This window comes from Musca autumnalis, unplaced genomic scaffold (assembly GCF_047663935.1).
Source record: "Musca autumnalis isolate F117 unplaced genomic scaffold, ASM4766393v1 scaffold_2, whole genome shotgun sequence".
Lineage (NCBI taxonomy): Eukaryota > Metazoa > Arthropoda > Insecta > Diptera > Muscidae > Musca > Musca autumnalis.
In genome coordinates this window covers 79,698,148-79,716,323 of record NW_027411755.1, presented here as the reverse complement: position 1 = coordinate 79,716,323, position 18,176 = coordinate 79,698,148, and the positions used below count along the sequence as shown (strand labels likewise).

At 35.9% G+C, this 18,176-nt stretch overlaps 3 protein-coding genes across 3 annotated transcripts; all 3 read right to left on the bottom strand.

Annotated features, from left to right (window-relative positions):
- Window positions 1-1,549: 1,549 nt before the first annotated feature.
- On the bottom strand, window positions 1,550-1,960 carry LOC141392313 (histone H3). The gene has a single exon (XM_073965264.1). It carries the CDS (start codon window positions 1,958-1,960, stop codon window positions 1,550-1,552), a length of 411 nt encoding a protein of 136 aa, XP_073821365.1.
- A 10,517-nt stretch (window positions 1,961-12,477) lies between these two features.
- Window positions 12,478-13,286, bottom strand: LOC141392904 (histone H1-like). The gene has a single exon (XM_073965874.1). The coding sequence runs from the start codon at window positions 13,226-13,228 to the stop codon at window positions 12,551-12,553; it is 678 nt and encodes a 225-aa protein (XP_073821975.1). The 5' UTR covers window positions 13,229-13,286; the 3' UTR covers window positions 12,478-12,550.
- A 2,094-nt stretch (window positions 13,287-15,380) lies between these two features.
- On the bottom strand, window positions 15,381-15,791 carry LOC141392312 (histone H3). Its single transcript, XM_073965263.1, has one exon. The coding sequence runs from the start codon at window positions 15,789-15,791 to the stop codon at window positions 15,381-15,383; it is 411 nt and encodes a 136-aa protein (XP_073821364.1).
- Between the last annotated feature and the right edge of the window lie 2,385 nt (window positions 15,792-18,176).

Sequence of the window (18,176 nt, the reverse complement as noted above, 5' to 3'; positions counted from 1 at the left end):
TAAGTTTTATAAAAATTTCTTAAAAAACATTTCAGAATCTGTATATTTACACCAAATTATAACATTATTCATAAAAAGTAGTTATTTCTTTGGAAAAGTTAAAAAAATCTTCCCATTACCGTATACCACCTATGGACAAACATTCACTGTCAAAGGTAATATTTTTGAAAATTGAAATATTTTTGCTAAATTAAATGAAAATCGCTCAAAAATTAATTTTTAATAAAATATGAGGACATTTTCGTTAAAATTTAGTAAAAATTTCATCAATTTTTACAAAAAATATTCTCCAAAAATAATTCTTCCTTTGCTAGTACATATCAAGGAAAAAACCATATAGAATTACTGAAGTTTTTCACACGTACTTTTTTCCTTATTTCATTAATAATTTTGATATTTATTGCAAAAATGTATATAATAAAATAAATAAATCCCTTTTCTATGACAATTTTGTAAAAATAATACAAGATTTAAACAATTTTCTTCAAAGAAAATTTTTTTCTAAAATGTAGTATTACGCCTTTCAAATGGCCAAGAAATATTCGCCATCTCTATGTGATACAATTTTTGACAAATATTTTTAAAAAAATTATCCTAAATTTTACTAAATTAAAAAATATATAGCTGAAAAGAAAAAAATTGCATATTTCATTCATCATTATCTGAAAAGAAAAATAAAACAAAACAGAGAGCATTTGCCGCCAAAAAATTTCAACCATATTGAGTGAGAAATAGTGAGAGCATTATTGCAGAGAACATTTTGCGCCAAATTTAGTGAACATATGCCTTGTGGATATTAGTATACACACAAAAACAAGTTCAATAGAACAAATATTTGTTATGAAGAAAATAAGAAGAAGAAGAAAAAACATTGCCCTTAAAGAAGAAATTAATATGGACGGACGCCGTCAAAAAGACCAATAGAAAAGAAAGAAGAAGAATAAATGTATATTCTAATAGGAAAATATTACTGACGCCATCAAAAACCACACAAAGAAAAGAAAGAAGAAGAACACAAATGTGCATTTCAATGGGAAAATTTTACTGACGCCGTCAAAAATTACATATAGAAGGAAATTTCAATAAGTTTGTTCAAGAAGAAGAATAAAATGTGTCTTTTTAGGGAAAAATGATATTTTTTGTTTCAAGAAGAACAAAATATTTAATGGAAAAATTTTACTGACGCCGTCAAAAATTACCTATAGAAGCAAATTTTAATATTTTTTTTTAAAGAAGCAGAACAAAAGGTTTCTTTGAAAGGGAAAATTGTAATATTATATTTTTTTCAAGAAGAAGAATAAAATGTGTCTTCTAATGGGAAATTTTTACTGACGCCGTCAAATATGACTCATACAAGAAAATTTTAAAATATTCCTAAATCAGCATCAAAAATGAAACAAACACAAAGAAAAATATTTATTTATTTAAAATGTTAAAAATAATAAATAGTTTGATGAAAAAATAATCTCTTTTTTATAAATTTTTTGTGGTCCTGAAAAGGACCGATTGTTTTGTTGTAAAAAAAAAATGTTTTTAAAACGTCAAGAATTTAAGCACGTTCTCCACGGATACGTCTGGCCAATTGAATATCTTTAGGCATGATGGTGACACGTTTAGCATGGATGGCGCACAAGTTTGTATCTTCGAAAAGACCAACCAAGTAGGCTTCACTGGCTTCTTGCAAGGCCATAACAGCAGAGCTCTGGAAACGCAAATCAGTTTTGAAATCTTGAGCAATTTCACGAACCAAACGTTGGAAGGGCAATTTGCGGATCAACAATTCAGTACTCTTCTGGTAACGACGGATTTCACGCAAGGCAACAGTACCAGGACGGAAACGATGAGGCTTCTTGACGCCGCCGGTGGCTGGTGCGCTCTTACGAGCGGCTTTAGTGGCCAATTGCTTACGAGGAGCCTTTCCACCAGTCGATTTACGGGCAGTTTGCTTAGTACGAGCCATTTTTCACTTTAGTTTTTTCACTTCACTTAGGTATGCACACAAACACTGTTAACACTGTAATAACTGTGCCATCCATCCATATAGCGGTATTTATAGAAAATTTCGAAGAGGCGGCTATGATTAGGGGTGGGTAAACCAGTAAAGACAGCTGTGCGCGCCCAAAATGTGTACTAACACATACACAAATACATGTGTATTCCATTAAGACTCTTGGTTAGTCAAACAGGCCAATTTTTGTATAAATAGAAGCCGCCAGCCTTCGAAAAAACATTCGTTCTTGTGCTTTCGTGAAGTGTTAAGTGATTTAAAAAAAAAAGTGAAAAATGACTGGTCGTGGTAAAGGTGGCAAAGGCTTGGGAAAAGGTGGCGCTAAACGTCACCGTAAAGTGTTACGTGATAATATCCAAGGTATTACCAAGCCAGCTATTAGACGTTTGGCTCGCCGTGGTGGTGTAAAACGTATCTCTGGCCTCATCTACGAAGAAACCCGTGGTGTTCTGAAGGTGTTTTTGGAAAACGTTATTCGTGACGCCGTTACATACACCGAACATGCTAAGCGTAAAACCGTCACTGCTATGGATGTCGTCTATGCTTTGAAGAGACAAGGTCGTACTTTGTACGGTTTCGGCGGTTAAATATTTTCTTGACGCTATTTGGAGAATTTTTCTTTTACAACAAAACAATCGGTCCTTTTCAGGACCACAAAAAATATTTAAAAAGAGATATTTTCTTGTTGAAAATTACAAAAACATAAAAAAATTTAATAAAATATATCAAAAATAAAACTTACCTTAATATATGAAAAATAAAACTAACCATAAAATATTTTCTTTCAGTGCATTTTATTTTTTTCTTTTATTTTCCACATTTCATAATTTTTTTCAAATAATATTCCCTTTTGCCTTCAAAAATAAATGCCGTCGGCAACTCTGACCATTTACATTTATTTTCATAAATTTTTTTCATCATCAAATACTTTTCCATTTTTTCCTTCAAAAATGTTTGCCGTCGGCAACTCTGACCATTTAATTTTATTTTCATAAATTTTTTTCATCATCAAATACTTTTCCATTTTTTCCTTCAAAAATGTTTGCCGTCGGCAACTCTGATCATTACCTTTTTTCTTAAAATTTTTCTTCTTCTTCTTTTTTTTTGCCTTCAAAAATGTTTTACCGTCGGCAACTCTGATCATTCCTTTTTCGTAATACACAAAAATGTTCCTTTATTTCCACTAATACATGTTCTACCGGCAACTCTCATTGTTAGGGTAGCTGCTTGCTTGCTTGATAATACAACGATGTGTGTATACGCTATCGTCGGTCTGTGTGTGCGTGTGTTTGTTCATATAACTAACGCACATCAATGCTATGCCAAGCCAACAATATCTTTGACTGCGATGTTATGTACTTATTTTTTCCTTCAAGTAAAAATGTTTGTTATTTTGTGATGAAATTATTAAAAAATGTTATTAATTTTTTAAATGTATAACGAATATTACCTTTTTTTAAAAAATTTTCATTAAATTAGTTTGAATTTTATTAATATTTACTGCGATTTTTCTCAAAATTATATTCCAAAAATTTTTATAGCATCTCTTTTTTCAAAAATTTGCTTATGAATAAATTCTTCTTCTTCTTATGTTTCATGATTTCACATAAAAATATTTTATCTTTTACTTAATCCTCCAAAAAATCACATAATTTTCTAAATTTCTCTCACTTTATATTGAAATTATTGAAAAAATTCTTCTTCTTATATTTCATGAACTCGCATAGAAAAATTGTATCTTTTACTTATTTATTCAAAAATCACATAATCCTCCAAAATATCACATAATTTTCTAAATTTCCCTCACTTTATGTTGAAATTATTGAGAATTTTCTTCTTCTTCTCGTTTCACTAACTTAAATGACCAAAAAAATTACATAGTTTTCTAAATTTCTCTCACTTTAGTTGAAATTTTTCTTCTTCTTCTTATTTCACTAAATCACATTTTCTTAAATGACCAAAAAAATCACATAATTTTCTAAATTTCTTTTACTTTATGTTGAAATTATAAAAAAAAAAATTCTTCTTCTTCTTCCTATGTTTCACCAAAAAGTATTTTATTTTTTCTCAAACGTCCCAAAAATCACATAAATTCTTTTACTTCATGTTGAAATCATTGAAAATCTTCTTCTTCTTCTTCTTCTTCTTCTTCTTATTTTTCAGTAAAAATAATTTATTTTTTTCTTAAATGTCCACAAAAATCACATATTTTTCTTCTATTTTATGTATTTTTGTTATTTTCTAACAATGATCCTCATTTTATTTCCACAACTCTACTTTTTTCCCTTTGAAAATAAAAAATTTTTTCCGTGCGCACTTCATGTTGTCATCACTCTATTACTAACTTTATGCTCTGACAACATCACCAAAATCGCACATTTCTGCATTTTTTCCTTTCCAAATACAGTTACTTTTTTCTCCTCCAAATTCGCGGCGGCAGAAGAGTTTTTCTAAATAATTTACTCTAACAGCCACTACAACAACACCACCAACGGCCATCATCATCATCGTCATCAACAATCATCATGAACGTATGTAAAGGCATTTGGTTATTCTAACTAACAAACACACCACACACACACACACATTCATAACAGACATCGTCAACTTACAATGAACGAACATTGGCGGGAACATCGATGAACGAATATTGGCGCGAACATCATCGATGAGACGAATGATCTCTTTTTCGCTCTTTCTTACTCTCTCTCTGTCTCTCTATATCTGTCTCGCTATTTCTGTGAAAAACTAAAGCGACATAAAACAAACACAATTCTGCTGGGGGGTAGAAATGAAAAACAGTTACAACAAACGAACATATTTTCTAAGGAAATATGAAAGAAAAAATGTCATTTGCAAAATAATCAAGGGTTGTCGTCGATTAAGAAATATATTATTTTTTGGGCATTTTTATTTTTTCCCTATAAAATGTAAATATAAAATTTTTGGTCATTTTTATTCTTTTCCTATAAAATGTAAATAATGAAAATTAATAGTTTGAATAGATTTTTTCTCTTTTTAAATATATTTTGTCGTCCTGAAAAGGACGGATTGGTTGAATTTTGTATGGATTTTCTTCTTCTATACGATGGTCTGTATTTTTTCCATAATACCTTTCGAGATAATTTAGGCTTTCTTTTCGGTCTTCTTGGGCAAGAGAACAGCTTGAATGTTTGGCAATACACCACCTTGAGCAATAGTGACGCCGGACAGCAATTTGTTCAATTCTTCGTCGTTGCGGATGGCCAATTGCAAGTGACGGGGAATGATACGAGTCTTCTTGTTGTCACGGGCAGCATTACCAGCCAATTCCAAAACTTCAGCAGCCAAATATTCCATGACGGCGGCTAAATATACTGGAGCACCGGCACCAACACGTTCAGCATAGTTGCCTTTGCGCAACAAACGATGAATACGACCGACGGGGAATTGAAGACCAGCACGATTTGAACGGGACTTTGCCTTTCCCTTAACTTTGCCACCTTTACCACGACCAGACATTTTCACTTAATATTTTTTTGAACACTTCACTTAGCACTGAAAAAACACAGAATGATGCCGTTACTCATTTTGCATTTTGGCTTAGCCACATTTATTTATTCAAAAAACTTATAATTAACAGGAGATGTGACTTACTCCTAAAATCTAAAATATCTTATGATATTGCCTAATATTATTCAGGCTTATAAAATCGGTTTAAAATGTCGGACTTTTTAGCCTCAACATGTCTTCATATATATACATTAATTAATGTCTTCTTTTATATTTCCCAAAAAAAATTAGAATAATTAAAAAAAGGGAATCTATTTTTTCTTAATACTAAGTGGATACAAACTAAATTAACTTAAAACTACTATTTACAAACTAAATCTAATATTTACATATTTACAAAGTTTTTGGGCCGTGGTAGCAAACGAATCCCTAAACCAGCTTTTTATTGAGTTGTTATATAAACTAAATCGTTAATATTAAAACTATTAAATCTTCTATGATAGAATAGAAGTTTTCCATCTTTGTATATCAATTCTTCCTCTTCAAGTTTTGTCAGTGTTGATGGCGGTAGGTGTTTCCACGTACGGATTTGCTCAAAATCATCATCACAGCGTATCATTTCTGTGATAAGTTCGTTATCAATATCTTTACTTTTTTCTAGAAAACGTAGGGCCCCGTTTACCAGAAATCTGTCTATTCTGTCAAAGTTATAACCATCGTATATCCTTCTACAAGAAGGGCTTTTGATGGTACCATCAGATGTTATAGTGGGGTGAAGGCCAAGGCATGACCTTAGGACTTTTCTTTCCCATATACGAAGTCTGTCCATTTGGGCAGACGAGATCCCAAACCACGCAGGGAATGCGTAAGCCAATGTTGGTCTCACTATTTGGCGATAGATGAGGAATTTTATTTGAAGAGATAAGCCATCTCTCATTTTTAGAAGGCCTTGGTAGGCATGAAAAAGACCGTTTGCCTTACGCAAGGTGTAGTCGATGTGCCTACAAAAATCAAAAGTATCGTTAAATACCACACCAAGGTATTTAATGCTTTGAGAGTTGCCAATTTGTTCGCCTCCAATCTTCAATTTCGGCGCGAAAGATTTGAAGTTTGGGTATGCCACCTTAGGCTTTCCTTTGAACATAATTGCAGTACACTTACTAATGTTTAATCTAAGGGCCCACTTAGAAAAATAATTGTTCAACTCCTCTAAATAGGTGTTGAGTAGGTTGTTGATGAGACTTGCCTTGGGGCCACGTAATGCCACCAAAACGTCGTCGGCGTATGTTAATAAAAGTCCTTCTGGAGGTGGACAGGGTATGTCACAGACATAAATATTGTACAGCATGGGTCCTATTAATGAACCCTGCGGTACACCAGCTTTAATAGGGCGTGGGTTAGAGAGATTTTCCCCCACTCTGACTCTAACAGAACGCTCTTTTAGGAAGCTTGCAACTAACCTGCACGTTTGTCTGTCAAAGCCAAACGACAGTAGTTTATGCAAGATACCATCGTGCCACACCGTGTCAAATGCCTTAGAAAAATCTAAGGCAACGGCGATGGTACCCTTCCGCCTATTAAGACCATCACATACATAGTCTGCTAGAGCAGACAGGGCATGTGAGGTCGAGTGTTGCGGCCTAAAACCGAATTGGAAGTCCTTAAGGATCCCATTATCTTCAGCATATCTCTTTAATCTGGCTAGAATAAAAAACTCAAAGAGTTTACCAAAGGCCGATAGTAGAGATATCGGTCGATAGCTGCCACAAAGTTTTGGGTCCGAACTAGGTTTAAGAATAGGGACCATCATCGCACTTTTCCACATTTTTGGGAAATATCCATTGTTTAGACAGTGGTTGAACAGTATCACTAAAAATGTGAAAAGTACACTGCCTGCCTTCTTTACCGCAACATCAGGGATGTTATCTAAGCCCCTGGACTTTTTGGAGGGTCGCTTTGTTAAGGCGAACCGAATGTCCTCATTGACAAGGAAACCATTCTCCCTCCAGGACGAAGCATCTGAGATGATGCTACCATCAGCTGGTAGGTCTTCGGAAAACGAGACAATGGGGGAATTGTCATCTAATGTTATGACATTGTTGGACACAGACTGACTAAATCTAAGGTCACTAGGACCGACTCCTAATTGGTAGACATCTTCCATATGATTGGCTAAAAGTTCAGCCTTTTGTTGATCATCATATACTAGTGATCTATTCGGGTCTAATAAGGCACCTACAGCTTCTCTAGAAGCTGTACCTGCCATCATCTTGACTTTAGAGTAAGTTCTATTATTGACTCTTATGTTTTGGAGAAAAGTTTTCCTCCTATCTCTTTCAAAAATTATGATTGAGTCTTCAATAATTTTGCTGATGTTTTTAATATCAGCTCTTATAATGGGAATTCTGTCAGGGTTGGTAGATCTTCTCAAAATCCTGACTAGTCTTCGCTTTTCTCTTATAAATCCTAGGATTCTTGGAGGCAAATTACCTAGAGAATCACTACCCTTGCGATTTTTAGGGACGGATGAATCAATGGCTTGTTGGAAAACGCCTGTAAGAGAGCTAACACAAGCATCTATTTCATCTGTGGTGACATTTCGGTTAGTGGGGAGTGTACATCCCCCTAGACCGGCTTCTATTTGTCTTTGGTACCGACGAACATTCATACGATGGAAGTTGTAAAATGCTCGTGGTGATGCTTTATCAATGTTCCCTATTAAAAACGAAATTTGAATAGCCCTATGGTCTGATTCAAAGTCAAATGTTTGAGAATAACTGCTATTTGGTACCAAGGTAATACCTGGCGTTAAGAAAAATAGATCAATATAAGATCCAGTGGTGTCATTGGGTCTTGTTGGTCTATCCGCAGGTAGAGGCTTTAAGTTTGGATAGTTAACAAGGAGGTTATCTATGGCTCTACCTCTTGTTTCCGTCATATTTCCACCCCAGGACGGGTGTTTTGCATTTAGGTCACCTCCTATAACAATTTCTTCAGAATGACTAAGATCAAATATTGAATCTAATTCATTAACTGAGAATGGGACACTTGGGCGTTTGTATAGAGATACAAAAACCACAGATGTCCCATCTTCCTTCCATAGTCTGGCTGCACAGCTCTCGATGCTTCCAGAGTTTAAGTTTAATCTCTCACATCTATAGCTTTCTCTTATAAAAATGGCAGTGCCACCACCACCACCTTCTTCTCTATTTTGTCTGAAAATTTTATAACCTTCAAAATTTAAATTTTGTCTATTTGACAATTTATGTTCTGCAACCAGTAATATATCTGGTTTGCGTTCTTCTAAAAATATTTTTAAATAATGTCTCCTTGTATTAGATACCAAAGAGAAAACGTTTATAAATATACATTTAATTTGTCTAGACATTGTATAGCATGCTATACTGTAGGGCCTTCACTGCTTCTTCTTCCCCACGCTCAGCCGCAATTCGGCTAAATTGTGGGGAAAACTCTCTAAGCTTGACCATCGTTTCAAAGAAACAGTCACCAAATCTTTTTTTACATGTTTGAAACATGTAGCCTTCTTTATATTGTGGTATACCAGCGCTCGATTGAGGGACAATCGGCTTTCTATTTACTGGTGGTGTAACCACTGTGGAGGGACGTGCCCCCAGCTGTTTGGCAAAGGACACATTTCCACGGACCCAACTGAGGTTTTCAGAACGAGCTCTATTTCTTAAAGCTGTTTCTTCCTTCTTATTCATGGCTTTAGCAATAATGGCCTTCTTCTTCGGACAGTCGGGAGAACCCGCTGTGTGTCCCTCAGTGTTGCAGTTGACGCATCGGATGGGCTGTTTCTCAACCTCTCCACTGAGTTCTTCTTCTTTGGATGCCAGAGTGCAATTTGCAGCAGCGTGGTGTTCACTACACTTTACGCAGCGCTCTGGCATGGAACAGTTAGCCGAAACATGTCCAAATCTTTGGCATCGGAAGCATTGTATGAAACCTTTACCTTTTTCTTTACGAATAATGACATTACAACCTAAAATGTCCTTTATCTTGTAAATTCCTTCTATGTCAGAACTTTTACCTACTGTAAGTATCCATCTGCTAGCAGACACATTGCGTAGCCCTAAATACTCAATCTTTACACCTGACTCATTGACGAGGAAGTCTTTGATATCTTCTTGTACAAAATCGCTAGATAACCTATCAATACATAAGGTATACGGTAGCAAAACTTTTGGGGTATGGGTATGGAATTTGTAGCCCTTCTTCAATAATATATCTTTAGTTTTTTGAAAGTTATCTAAACTAAATACATTAGCTATCGTTAAATCTTTTTTAGCCATTTTTACTAGGAACTTACCACGGCCCATATGGTAGTCTAACAAGTCCCTTATCTCTTTCGTACCAGCTCCATAAATAGTGAATGGCGGTAGTCGTCCTTCTTTTTTATCAGCTGCAGTCGCCTTCTTCGTTGATGTCGTTGATACCGGATTTGCACCTTTCGTGGTTTTTGTAACTTTCGGTGTCGTCTTCATTGCTGTCGTGTTAATAGCTTGCGCCTTCTTCTTTGTTTGTTGCTGCATCTTATTAACAGCGTCAATCGGGGTTGATGAGGCCTCGCCCTGTGCCTTGTTGGATACTGCCGGCGGTGCAGTATCATAATCCATCTCCGCAGTGCTGAGGTTTTTGGCTACCTCAGCCGACCAGTCATGGCTCACAGACTTTTCAGTTGCGATCGGCTCATTACCGCTATTGATAGCAATAGCATTCTTTTTGCAGTGTTCCATCAGCTCTGCATATTTAAATGTCAAAAAACTGACTTGCTCGTTTGCAACAGCGAGTGCTCGTTGTAGCTGATCTATTTGAGCACTCATCTTCATAAATTCATAGGTAGACTCATCGTCGCTATGTTTATTACTTCTTTTACGAGATTCGCTCTTGGCGGATCCATCGGCGTCATTTTTCGAAGCTTTTTTGGCAGAACTTCGACTCTTTGTAGTATTGCCGCCGTCATGAGACATTGGCATCAGCTCAGGCATTTTAGCAGGAATATTTTTTCCTGCGGGTTTATTTGAAATACAGCTTATTTCATTTTTGCCGGCGTCAAAAGACGTTGGCACAGGCTCTGGAGTGCTGGCGGGGTTGCTATTTCCCGCCAGCGGTTGATTTTCCATGTTGTTGGATAACAACCCCCTTCTCGTTCTATTGTTGTGCCAGTAAAACAGGAAAAGGTAAAATCACTGCCTTCTATGCGCTTCTCATAGTTAGCACGTAACCACAATCCAAATCTTAGTTGTTACGCTTTTAGCGTCGGAGATAAAGTTTTGTTTCAAATATATTAGCACAATATTTGATCAGCACTATGTAGTTTTCACCGTAGTTAGTCACTTTTCACTATTCACTAGATAGGTCTTCACACTTCGGTAGCACAACACAGAATGATGCCGTTACTCGAATATACCCGTACTATTTATACTTTTCTCTCGCTCATTTAATACACACACATCGAAAACTGGGGTTGTTTGGCCACTATTCCACACAGCAACTGTGACTACCTGAAACATTTGAGCATTTAATGCTTGAAATATTCTTGTTTGACGCCGTAGGTTCATCATTTGTGAACAGTGTTAAAAGTGTTTGTGTGATTAAAAAAACTAAAAGTGAAAAATGCCTCCAAAAACCAGTGGTAAAGCAGCAAAGAAGGCCGGCAAAGCCCAAAAGAACATCACCAAGGGCGATAAGTCGAAGAGACGTACCAAGCGTAAGGAGAGTTACGCTATCTACATTTACAAAGTGTTGAAGCAAGTCCATCCTGATACTGGTATTTCGTCAAAGGCCATGAGCATCATGAACAGTTTCGTGAATGACATCTTCGAACGTATTGCCGCCGAAGCCTCTCGTTTGGCCCACTACAACAAGCGCTCTACCATCACCAGTCGGGAAATCCAAACCGCTGTCCGTCTATTGTTGCCCGGTGAATTGGCTAAGCACGCTGTCTCTGAAGGTACCAAGGCTGTTACTAAATACACCAGCTCCAAGTAAATGCCTTGATTTTTTCATCAATTCGTCGAAATTCAAACATAAAAGGCCCTTTTCAGGGCCACAAAAAACATTTTAAAAGAGATCAAATTTTTGTCGAAACACTAATTTTTCCATTATTTACATTTTTAATAAAGAAACTTTTTTATTTTAAAATTTTAAAATTCCTCACATTCCAGCAAAAATAATACATTTCCATGTATTTACTAAAATGACGCCGTCAACTCTTGTTTTGCCGTGGTTCATATTGCTTTTTTGCTTGCTTGGCTACTCTATGTGTGTAATGTGTGTACAACAACACGCCATCCACTGTATGGGTATGTGTGTGTGCTTGTGCGATGTTACTTTGTATTGCCGTCGGCAGTCACCACCAATATCGAAAATGTATAAACGAACAACAAACATGTATAAGCATTTTGCCTGTAATACTTCACTACGCCAATGCCGAATATGAAGCGCAAACGTTTTTAAGGGGAAATTTTTTTGGTGGTGGCGCAAAAATTAACGGGACATTTTTCAATGGAAAAAATAGAAAGAGAAATAAAATAGAGTTGCAACATAACTTCATTAGAATAGAAAAACATTCCTGATTAAAAAAATCTCCTTTTACCCAGCAAACAATTTTTGCAAAAAGAAAAAATTATCATTTTTGAAGATTAAATGAAAAATTCCAAAAATATGAAATTAGATGAAAATGACCATAATTAGACAAACAAAAATTAGTCACATTTATTTTATGACCCAGACTAAAATTTTAATCCCTTTGTGGTGTTATTTTGTGGAATGCCCATAATAAAACAGGCTCAATGTTAATTACCTAATAGGAAAAGTAATTAGTGAGGGTAATATTTTTCCTAAAATCAGACACGTGTGTATTTTTCTTATTTATTTAGGTAATAAAACAATAAATAGTAATAATAAATAGTTTGAAGTAAAGATTTTCTCTTTTTGAATTTAATTTGTAGCCCTGAAAAGGGCTGTTAGATATTATGCTTTCGAATATCGAAAAATGTTGTCAACAAGTAATCTTTCTGGGAAAAATTACTTCTTGGCGGCGGCTTTCTTGGCAGCTGGCTTCTTTGGTGCGGCGGCTTTTTTGGGTTTAGCAGCTGCTGTTTTTGCCTTGGGTGCCTTTGGTTTGGTGGCAGATGCTTTAGCGGCGGTTTTTGCTGGTTTAGCCTTAACTGTACCGGTTTTCTTGGCAGCCTTAGCCTTTGTTTTGTCAGCCTTCTTCTTCTCAGCGGTCTTTTTGGCGGCAGATGGCTTCTTGGCAGCGGTTTTCTTTTCACCGGCGGCCTTTTTAGGGGCAGCCTTCTTCTTCTTCTCAGCAGCTGGGGCCTTCTTCTTCTTTTCAGCAGTCTTTGCTTTGGGTTCCTTGGAAGCCGAGGCGGACAATTTGAATGAACCAGAAGCACCCTTACCTTTAGTTTGGATGAGTTTTCCACTGGCAACAGCGCTCTTCAAATATTTCTTGATGAAAGGAGCCAATTTTTGGGCATCAACCTTGTAGGTGCTGGCCAAATATTTCTTGATGGCAGGCAATGATGAACCACCACGTTCCTTCAATGTTTTGATGGCGGCGTCAACCATTTGTTGGGTTGGTGGATGAGTAGGGGCAGCTGATGGTTTCTTTGCTTTGGCTGCGGCCTTCTTTGGTGCCTTTTTCTCAACAGCGGCAACTGGGGAGGCGGTGGCTTCAACAACGGCGGCGTCAGACATGATTATTCACTTTTATGTTTATATTTCACTGTAACACAAATACACTCACAAATTTATGTGTACTATTAAATTGTTATTGGCAATTTTTAAAAATGGTAGGTACATTGAAAAGATGAGAAGTGCATAGTAGTCAATAGCTATATTTTTCGAAATATTGTGTGGAAGCGTGTTTAATTTTTTACAAAAGTTTTCGTAGGAATTTAATTTTTCCGAAGAATCTTTGAATATTTTTATAAAAGATATTTTACACATTTCTTGTATAGATATCAGGCCATATTTTAACGAAAATTTGGTGTAATTTCCTTTATCCGTTTAAAAGTTATAAGCGTTTAACTTCACAGATTGTAAAAATGTAATCACAAATTTGTAACTAAATTTGAAAAAATTATGAATTTTTTCAAAAATATTTTTCCAAATTCTATTTGAGAATAAAGCCTGATATGTTTACTTTAGGATAAAATTAAAATATTGACATATTTCACATTTTCACTGTGAAAAAAATTCAAAATCTTTATGTGGTCCAAGACGGCAGAAATCCTCTTGTTGGCATATTTTCAATGAAGAAAAGTTTTTCTTCAAAGAAATTTAAAAGCTCAAATCTAATTAAGTTTTATAAAAATTTCTTAAAAAACATTTCAGAATCTGTATATTTACACCAAATTATAACATTATTCATAAAAAGTAGTTATTTCTTTGGAAAAGTTAAAAAAATCTTCCCATTACCGTATACCACCTATGGACAAACATTCACTGTCAAAGGTAATATTTTTGAAAATTGAAATATTTTTGCTAAATTAAATGAAAATCGCTCAAAAATTAATTTTTAATAAAATATGAGGACATTTTCGTTAAAATTTAGTAAAAATTTCATCAATTTTTACAAAAAATATTCTCCAAAAATAATTCTTCCTTTGCTAGTACATATCAAGGAAAAAACCATATAGAATTACTGAAGTTTTTCACACGTACTTTTTTCCTTATTTCATTAATAATTTTGATATTTATTGCAAAAATGTATATAATAAAATAAATAAATCCCTTTTCTATGACAATTTTGTAAAAATAATACAAGATTTAAACAATTTTCTTCAAAGAAAATTTTTTTCTAAAATGTAGTATTACGCCTTTCAAATGGCCAAGAAATATTCGCCATCTCTATGTGATACAATTTTTGACAAATATTTTTAAAAAAATTATCCTAAATTTTACTAAATTAAAAAATATATAGCTGAAAAGAAAAAAATTGCATATTTCATTCATCATTATCTGAAAAGAAAAATAAAACAAAACAGAGAGCATTTGCCGCCAAAAAATTTCAACCATATTGAGTGAGAAATAGTGAGAGCATTATTGCAGAGAACATTTTGCGCCAAATTTAGTGAACATATGCCTTGTGGATATTAGTATACACACAAAAACAAGTTCAATAGAACAAATATTTGTTATGAAGAAAATAAGAAGAAGAAGAAAAAACATTGCCCTTAAAGAAGAAATTAATATGGACGGACGCCGTCAAAAAGACCAATAGAAAAGAAAGAAGAAGAATAAATGTATATTCTAATAGGAAAATATTACTGACGCCATCAAAAACCACACAAAGAAAAGAAAGAAGAAGAACACAAATGTGCATTTCAATGGGAAAATTTTACTGACGCCGTCAAAAATTACATATAGAAGGAAATTTCAATAAGTTTGTTCAAGAAGAAGAATAAAATGTGTCTTTTTAGGGAAAAATGATATTTTTTGTTTCAAGAAGAACAAAATATTTAATGGAAAAATTTTACTGACGCCGTCAAAAATTACCTATAGAAGCAAATTTTAATATTTTTTTTTAAAGAAGCAGAACAAAAGGTTTCTTTGAAAGGGAAAATTGTAATATTATATTTTTTTCAAGAAGAAGAATAAAATGTGTCTTCTAATGGGAAATTTTTACTGACGCCGTCAAATATGACTCATACAAGAAAATTTTAAAATATTCCTAAATCAGCATCAAAAATGAAACAAACACAAAGAAAAATATTTATTTATTTAAAATGTTAAAAATAATAAATAGTTTGATGAAAAAATAATCTCTTTTTTATAAATTTTTTGTGGTCCTGAAAAGGACCGATTGTTTTGTTGTAAAAAAAAATGTTTTTAAAACGTCAAGAATTTAAGCACGTTCTCCACGGATACGTCTGGCCAATTGAATATCTTTAGGCATGATGGTGACACGTTTAGCATGGATGGCGCACAAGTTTGTATCTTCGAAAAGACCAACCAAGTAGGCTTCACTGGCTTCTTGCAAGGCCATAACAGCAGAGCTCTGGAAACGCAAATCAGTTTTGAAATCTTGAGCAATTTCACGAACCAAACGTTGGAAGGGCAATTTGCGGATCAACAATTCAGTACTCTTCTGGTAACGACGGATTTCACGCAAGGCAACAGTACCAGGACGGAAACGATGAGGCTTCTTGACGCCGCCGGTGGCTGGTGCGCTCTTACGAGCGGCTTTAGTGGCCAATTGCTTACGAGGAGCCTTTCCACCAGTCGATTTACGGGCAGTTTGCTTAGTACGAGCCATTTTTCACTTTAGTTTTTTCACTTCACTTAGGTATGCACACAAACACTGTTAACACTGTAATAACTGTGCCATCCATCCATATAGCGGTATTTATAGAAAATTTCGAAGAGGCGGCTATGATTAGGGGTGGGTAAACCAGTAAAGACAGCTGTGCGCGCCCAAAATGTGTACTAACACATACACAAATACATGTGTATTCCATTAAGACTCTTGGTTAGTCAAACAGGCCAATTTTTGTATAAATAGAAGCCGCCAGCCTTCGAAAAAACATTCGTTCTTGTGCTTTCGTGAAGTGTTAAGTGATTTTTAAAAAAGTGAAAAAGACTGGTCGTGGTAGAAAATATTACCAAGTGCTGTATTCACCAAGTGTTGAACAAAATTTATCTCAAGTTTGATTCAAAACAAAATTTTATCTCTGACGCAAAAAGCGTAAAAACTAAAAAATTTCTTGTGGTTACGTGTAAAGTGTGAGAACCGCATAGAAGGCAGTCAACCCCTATTTTTGGCTGTTAATGTACAAGAACACTGTATCGAGAGGTGGTTGTTTCAAACAGCTAATCAACCCCCCTGGCGGGAAAATTCAACCCCGTCGACACTCCGGAGTCGCTGCTAATGAATTTTGACGGCGATGGAAAAGTGAAAAGTGTTTTTTCTGCTAAAACTACAATGGCAGATAATAATGAAAAATGTGACACTCCGGTGCCGGATCATAAACAACTTGCCGGCGCCAAAAAAGCAAAAAATGGTAAATCAACTACCGAAATATTGGCTGGTTTACCTACATCGACCAATATGGCTACATTTGATGATGCAGCTAGTGATGGCGGCTATTCGGTCGCCAGTGAAGGCAAACACAAACGCTGCCACTGTAATATGGACAATACTGACAACCAGAGCCCTAAACTGGAAGCCATTATTCGTCAACAAACGTCAACTATTGCTCGTTTAGAAAAAGAACGAGAAAGCCTGATAGCAGAGCTGGCTGCAGTCAAAGAGGCTTTGAAAAATCATGGCATTTTAACCAATGTAAATGCCCCCACGACCAGCAATAATTCTGTTTTGGCTGCCGGGGTCGCCGAATCCCCCGGTATGGCGTATGAGGAAGAGGCTGAAGTCGAACAGCTGTGGACTGAAGTCAAGAAAACGAAGAAGAAAGGTGCTAACCCAAAAGTACGCTATGTATTAAAGGATGTATCTAAAGAAACCAAGGGTCAACCAACTGCTACGATGGAGACCAACGAGAATACTAGTCAACCACCACCCCTGATGGAGACAAATGCTGAGGACATCCGTCACCCAACCCCCAAGAAGGCTGAAAAGTCAGCAAAAAATTCTGCTTCCACCCCAATAGTGCAAGCTAACCACAACGCAAACGGCAAATCCATGCCAGCAATCACCGTATATGAGGTGGGTTCCCATCAGATAAGCGGTATATTGAACCAGCACTTAAAAGAAGGTGAGTTTACAACAACCCTTGTTGGTAAGTCTATAGTAAACGTTAAGCCGAAAGGTCTTAACGTCTATAATACAGTCAGGCAGATTTTAACTGAGCGTGGGTATAGATTTCATACCCACACTCCCAAACATTTGAGGCCTCATATGCTCGTCATAGAAAAACTCTCCGATGACTATCCTAGAGAGGAAGTCATCGATTTCTTGGAGAGGAAATCGGGGTTAAATATTAAAGTTGTTGCTTTAGACAACATTTCATACCGACTTTGGACTCTCAGAGTAACTAAAGGCTCTGATATCTTGGGTCTGTACGCCCTAAAAAAGATTGGGAACGCCAATATTACGATCCGTAAGGATCATAAGCGTCCCATTATTCAATGTTTCAACTGCCAGCGGTTTGGCCACATAGCGCCAAACTGCCAAATGCCTTCCCGTTGTGTCAGGTGCCTTGAAAGTCACGAGTCTGACAATTGTGCAGTTCCGCCTAAAGGGCAGGAAACGTATATCGAATATGACGATCCGCTTTCAGGTGAGACTGTGAAAAAAGTAGCTAAGCCACCTTCTTGCATCAACTGCGAGAAGGTCGGCCACCCTGCCTGCGCACGTGATTGCCCACTCCGCATGGCAATTTTGTCTCGCAAGACCCAGCAGAAGGCCCAAACAAAGGCCAAGGCTGAAGCGCGTTCATCGCGACTTTCTAATATTCGATCTAGCATGTCATATGCTGCAACCTCTGGTGGACGTACATACCCACAACCTCCTTCATACCCAGCTAGTGGCGCCCCTCGCCCTAGCTTAAATCAGTCCCCAAATGTAAATGCTGATAATACTTCTAGTATTATTCAGTACTTTGGTTCTGATTTCAACCAAAAATGTGAAAAGGCTAGGCAATTTGGTCCTATCTTTGAGCAGATAAGAAATCAATCGGGCATA